At 34.5% G+C, this 7,076-nt stretch overlaps 1 protein-coding gene across 1 annotated transcript; it reads right to left on the bottom strand.

Moving 5' to 3' along the window:
- Positions 1-330: 330 nt before the first annotated feature.
- On the bottom strand, positions 331-2,671 carry SCL8 (SCARECROW-like 8). Its single transcript, XM_086596513.1, has one exon. It carries the CDS (start codon positions 2,337-2,339, stop codon positions 438-440), a length of 1,902 nt encoding a protein of 633 aa, XP_086452639.1. The 5' UTR covers positions 2,340-2,671; the 3' UTR covers positions 331-437.
- Positions 2,672-7,076: the final 4,405 nt, after the last annotated feature.

Here is a 7,076-nt window from a genome sequence, read left to right as displayed (position 1 = left end):
TTGGCATACCCACTGAATGTGATACAAATAACCAACCACACTTCACAAACACCACTCATAATAAACAGAAAGGTCTCCATCAACATAACATAACAACATCTGTTTAGCTTTGTAGTCGAGCACTATCTCAAAACACTGGTGCTATCACCACCATTTGTATCTACATCTAGATAACCAACCATCTAGTCCATCCCCATCATCGCATTAAAACTTTTATATATCCAAATCTTTAGTACCCCCAACACCCTCTTTAATTTGTTTTCCTTTAGTTTAACATTTCCTATCCATAGAAAAAATAAAATAAATATTATCTACAAACACAATTACACAAGCACGCAAAAAGGTTAACTTTAGAATCTTAGATAGAATAAAAATAGACATAAATGTGTGGAAAAAAAAAATAACATATAATTTCCAGATAAATTGTGGTGAAGTTTTCAACACCAAGCTGATGCAACAGTGAGCACACGATCCAACCAACCAAAGCAAATCCCATCACTCTCTTCTTTCACAGTAAACCCGGAATTATTCTTATACTTCGTATTCAACCTACTTTTCATTGACTCAGCAACGTGTTGACCTAATGGCCGGGTAACAAACCCAGCCATTTTCATCCTGGCCCGCCATTTCCCAAAAACTTCACATCTCTCCACTCGTTCTTTCCCTTCACACGCAACTGAATTCGCCGCTTTTCGTCCCAAACACTCTTCAATCTTAACTCGTTCCGGTCCATCCCGATTTATAGTCGAGTCAAGTGAGTTAAACAGCGCCAAATAATAAGAACTCACTTCCCCGACACGTGCAACAAACGAAGCCGTGTTAGAACTCATTTCCTGTTCTAACAGAGTGACGACACGTGGACTGAACGATTTCACGAGACGTAACAACTCGTCTCGTTGATTCTCAGTCGAAACACTCTCGTCCGATAATTTGAACAACCTGAATGCGAAATTCACAACCAACGCTTCATCTGACTCAATCCCAAGCGTTTCTTGACTCAGCTTGAAAATGGGCTTTTCAACAATGTTGAATCTAAACCCGAGTCCGACCCGATCCGCTAACTTTTTCAACCTATCCCCGACCATTCTCTGATCTTCTTGTTTAACAGAGTAATCTTGATTAAGAACAACAGAAGTGATTTTAATAAAAATGGGTATTCCTCTAGACTGATGTTTCTCAGCAATAGCATGAATAAGAGTAATGTATTGGCTACCTTGACCGATATCAAAATCTAGGACATGAATAACATTACTTGTTGTTGTGGCTTCAACAATTGCTAAATTTGAAGCCATGAAACCATATTTGAAACAAGGGGAAGCTTCAAATAACATTTGGGTTGCAATCACATGATCGTTGGAAAAGAGTTGTTGAATGGGTGGTGGGTTTTCAGTTGGGTTTATTTTAGAACGAAGTGCAGAAACCATGTAAGGTATAAATCTCTGTTCTGAATCACCACGGAGATTACAAACTTGTTTCAAAGTTTCAAGCTTTAGAACTGCTACATCAGTGTTTCCTTCTGAAATTGCATTAGCAATATCGATGAAAGACTGTTTTGAGGATGAAGAAATTAAAGGTGGTGGAGAAGAGGATGAAGAAGAAGAACAACAAGAGGGTGTTGGAGAAAATGGTTTTGGAGTTGGAGCTGGAGTTGGTGTTATTAGACTTTGCATAGTTTCACTCCATTCACTAGTTGTAACAATAGAAGAAGAAGAATTAAAATCACCTGTAACAACGACATCATCATCTTCTTCATCGTCATCTAGCAGCTGTTTCTCCAATTCTTGTAGCTTATTCCTCATTTTCTTCTCTGTTTCAATCTCTTTAGAAGAATTCTCCAATCCCATCGTTCGATTTGAAGAATAAACTTGAGAAAGAGATGAATTCAAATAACTTGGGTGGTGGTGGTTGTTATAACCATTATTACTAGTATAGAAATTGTTGTTAGTAGATAAAGAACGAAAATTTTGAAGATGGGGATGATTGGAATTATTGGAAATACTAGTCTGACCTGTGAGTGATGAAGAGAAATCAAACGGGGTAAGAGGAGAGATGGGTGAGGTTTGATTATACTGGTTTCTCTGTTTCACAGATCGAAAAAGAACCCCTTGTTGTTGTTCTGAAAATGGTCTTTTTGCTGCAAAACTTGTTGTTGGTGTTGGTCTTCGAGGCAGAGGAACAGAAGACATTTGATCTTGAAGTTGCTGTCGATATTGAAGCTGAACATTGTTGATCATAGGTGATCCGGTATTAAAACCAGCTGTGTTGTTGAGAAAGAAACCGTTATTATTAACACCACCACCACCATTACCACCAGAAGAAGAGAAGCCAGAAGAAGACATTATTATGGAACAAGTGGAAAAAGACAGAAGATGAATCTAAGAAGAAGAATATAGAAGACAAGAAGACATTGAAACGGAAAGAAGAAGGAAGAAAGAGAGTTTCTTTCTTGCTTGCTTTTGTTTATTACTGCTTCTTCCTTGTATTATGCGTTCTTTTTTGTTTAAACTGAATGATTCTTTCTTTATTATATATTTGTAATATAATGAAATAATAGGTTTTCGTATAAAGTATTTAATTATGAGGTTATACGCAACAGAAAGGGAGAAAAAAAAGGTAACTCTAGAGTTTTTTTCAGATGCATTTATTTCCGTTTCTTTAAAGTTTAAACTAGTTCCACGACCTTCCATCTATTTATGTTTCTATTTTAATTTTTGCATCATAGGAATTTTGTGTACTTAATAAAGAGACTCAATCAATTCTAAGAGACATGGAGGCATCATGGTCAATTTGACGGTTTCAGGCATTTTGATAAATCCAACACTTTGGACTCAAATACGCATACTCGTCTAACCGCATTTTGACTAAATTTGTTGGTTTGTTTATATGGACTCAAATACGGAGGTGAACAGTGAGAGTGTCATGGGTTTTTTTTTTTCAACAAAAATTCTTAGTGTTGGGCAACAAAAACTGCACTTTTAATGAGAAAATGAGTATTTTAATATTAAACAAATTTAAAAATGGGACCCATTTAGCCAAAACACATCCAATTTTTTAGATTTTTTTTTTAAATTGTTAACTATTAAAATAGATCCCACTAAATTTGCCTCCTACCTAGAGATGATTATTGTTTGTGGATACTTGTTTCAAATCTACCCTCAAACATGATACTTGAGAACATTCCCAATGTAAGTGTTTTTCACCTCCACGGGCTCAATTTTCCTTCTTTGCTACCGTTTTGGTAAAAAACAAAGTGAGGGTACCCAATGTAGTGGTGACTTTAAATCTCGGACGGGATGTTTGATTATTTCTGAATGTAAAAATCGAATAAAAACGCGTCGGACGGAATGAAATATCCCGTCTGAAATTTAAAAAAAAAAAACGAAAAAATACGCAAAACGGAATGAAACATTTTGTCCAAAACTGAAACTCACAACTCAGTGAAAATCTCAGTAGTAATTGCTACCATCGTTGTGACTTAATTTTAAGTCACCAACTTTGGTTTTTGGTATTCAAAAGTGAAAACTTTCAATTTCCTTTATAGTGATTTGTATTGGGAATGCTTTGATGCCTCCACTACAAAGTCCTAGAGATGCTCTAAAGAGTTTTATTTTATTTAAAAAAAATAAACAATCAATATTTTTTAAGCTTACACTCACTTGACCATAAACAATAGAGAACTATTTAAGATAGGGTACTCTTAAGATATATATATACACACAACTATAATGTCCCAACCACACGTTAATAAAATACACAATTTAAAAATAATATAAAAAAAATGCAAATAAGGGACATACCTCTTCCTATCTCAAATTCTCAACTAATTAAGGTCCTCAAAACTTTAAGTCATTTCTTAAGTGATTACCTAATCTAAGAATAGAAGAAATATAAAATTCAATTGTTTTTAATTGTTTTTCTTGAAGATGTTCTGTTTTGAGATACTATTAACAGTATTAAGTATTAACACAGGTTTATACTGTTATAGAAGCTTGGTACTAGCAGTTTAACACAGTGTTAAGTCTGTAATATATACATTTTCGTATAACGCGAAAACAAAGAGTAAAGTTGTTTGATCTGTGATTCTGTTTGTCTGACCAACATATTTTGACGTTATCAAAGAGAAAGTATTAGCCAATCATGATACATTTTTGGTTGAATTGCAACGCGCAGCTCTTTGAAAGAGATGTAACATAGCATTGCACTCAATTTAAATATCCCGCTGTAGCTTTTGATAGAATTCTATGTTAAGATTCGAATAACCAACTAATAGTACTGCTATGATCAAAGTAACTACGCAAACGTCTTTACTGCCATCTGTCTATGCAAGTTTGGTTTAAAAGCTGAGAATCTGTTGAGTACAGTTAAGCAGCATTTGGTGTCATTTGAATTTGTTTTTATATAGTAACTGTGAACAACCAGAAATATTTTAGTTACAAAAAGACTTCCACGTGTAGGTTAAAAATTACATAAACTTTACGTCTGTGTTGAGAATTTCAAACCAGAAAGCTGAGTATACGTTAGATATCACCGCACCACAGAAAATGTAAATAGGAAACCTAACTAAAAGACTTCTTCCGACACACCCATCTCTTGCAGATTTTTTGAAAGCTTTAGTTAGATACTTAGATTTCTTCAGACTCTTTTTAAATGCACCCAAACTATTTTGTTCCACTTGACTAAAATGCCCTCTCACCTCCACCCCCACAAAACGAGTGAATGTAACCAATTTGTTGGGTCCCATTGTCCATGTTCAATGGAGGCTACGTGTAGATTATATCTTTTTTTGGAGCTACATATCAATGATCACAGCATTCGGTGATCTAATAAATTACTACAACTTGATCTATGTAGTTGAAACTTGAAAATGAGGATTACCTCATATTTATTTTACTATTTCAGTACGTCGGAGCTTTAATATGTTCATAGCATTCATTTCTCAAACGAGCTCTAAAATTAGTTCAGTCCCAACTCCCAAGTCACTGGAATACAAAACAAAAACACAAAACGAGACAGGAGTCTGGAATAGCCGAATAGGTCAGTTAGCTAACTTGATCCATGAGTCCATGACACTCTGATCGAAGTTAATGGAGCTCTACAATGTCTAGGGATGTCCATTCTGCCCAAAACCCGAAACCCGCTCAAAACCCGAAAAAAACCGACCGAATCCTGCCCGAGCCGACAAAACCCGTACATATGGTGGGGTTTGGTCAATCTAAACCCGGACCGAATAAAGGGTTAAAAGCCCTAAACCATATCCGGACCGAACCCGAACCCAAAACCCATTTATATAGGATAAAAAATGGGACAATAATTCCCGACAACTATATTTTCATTTATTATCTATTTATCTTGGTTAAAAAAAAACCATATCGCAGACCGAACCCGAGACCCAAAACCCATTTATATAGGATAAAATGCCCGACCAAAACCCGAACCCTAACTGCACCATAATTCCCAACAACTATATTTTCATTTATTATCTATTTATCTTCAACAAACTTTTAGTGCTTTCTCATTTACTATTTACTTTTGGTCTTCAGACAAATTACCTTTTGGCCGCACCCTACTACTCTTTTACTCTATTCCCTCCAACAACTCCCCAAGAAAGACAACCCAATCACACGTTCGCTGATGAAGAGATTGGTGGGTTTTGATGGTCTTCTTAAGTTTCATTCAGATTCAGAAAATTTGCGAAGTTATTGTCTTGGAATTCTTTTGCTTTCTTACTTTCTTTTCTTTTGCTTTTCAAAAATGGATGACGTCACGATGTTAAAGTTAAAGCGGTCAAATCCAATAAAGCTTTTGATTAATTAGATGAAAAGAGGTTTTTTCTCAGATCTTGAGATCTAATAACCTTGATCCATGAGTCCATGATCTAACAAATCTGATCGAAGTTAAAACCAAAAATGGAGGGTACCCGTTTGGACATCCCTAACAATGTCTAAGACTATAAGTTCAGCCAATTTAAACTCCCAACAATGTGTTCGATCACGCTGCTCGCATATAAACATACAGCAACCAGTGTTCACAATTCCGAACTAAATGTCTGAATTTTAATGGATATTTTAATATTTTAAAAAAAAAGAAAAAATATGGGATCAAAATATTAATTATTTGAAAATTAATTTGAAATCAAAATATGACATGAGTCAAAATATTTTCAATTTTATTTTTTTAGGTTCTCAGAATTCTGAAATCCCAAACTATGACAGCAACGCAAACATGATCCCAGAAACAAGCTACGCCCCAAGTTGAGCCAGAATAGTGCTTGACTTGTATTCTAGAATTAAAAATAACTTTTGGTGATCAAGAGCTAGCCAATTGTATTTAAAACATCAAAATATATTATAGCAAAATAAATGAATTGTTTGATTTCGAGAATTAATGTTGGTATAGTAAATTTACAAAACAGGCATCACCAGACATCTTAGATATTTAGGTTGAGGCTGGAATTATAGCATATCTTTGAAATGGATTGCTTGGCGTTTCATATGAAATGCTCGTAGAAATTTAGAAACAACAAAACCTGCCAATCCAATTTCCTATTCTAATAGTACCCCGTGTAGGGCGTGTTTAGTAATAACCTGCCAATTACAATAAGACCTTAGTTGAGTTAGTTCACACTGATATTCCTGAATGTCCGTTTTGATCTAACTTAATATAATATCATTATTTAGGATCTGTAGGTTAAAATATTAGTTAATGACCAATTATTCAAATAAAAATGCAAAAGACCGGGAATAAACTTTGTAAAAGAAAACTTCAGAGAAGACCATTTCTTCATATTTTATGTTCGGTATAAAAATTGCATTATTGCCAAAGTTTATGGTACGTAAAAAATATATTAAAAGACCAAGAACCTTCGATGAAAAAAAAATCTTACACTTTAATGAATTAAACCATAATATGTTTTTTATTGCATTTTGGAATTTGGAAGATATATTTTAATTTACAAAAGCAAGGTCATGATGCAAAATTTTAGGCATGAAGAATAGGGACTAGTGTTGAATTAGAGAGACATCAACATGGCTAAGAAATCACATCAGATGAAGGAAAAAAGGAAGACTTCTCATCAC

The sequence above is a fragment of the Coptis chinensis genome, chromosome 3, assembly GCF_015680905.1.
Source record: "Coptis chinensis isolate HL-2020 chromosome 3, ASM1568090v1, whole genome shotgun sequence".
Taxonomy (NCBI): domain Eukaryota; kingdom Viridiplantae; phylum Streptophyta; class Magnoliopsida; order Ranunculales; family Ranunculaceae; genus Coptis; species Coptis chinensis.
Note: the sequence above shows the minus strand (reverse complement) of the source record. Positions and strands in the feature narration are given on the sequence as shown.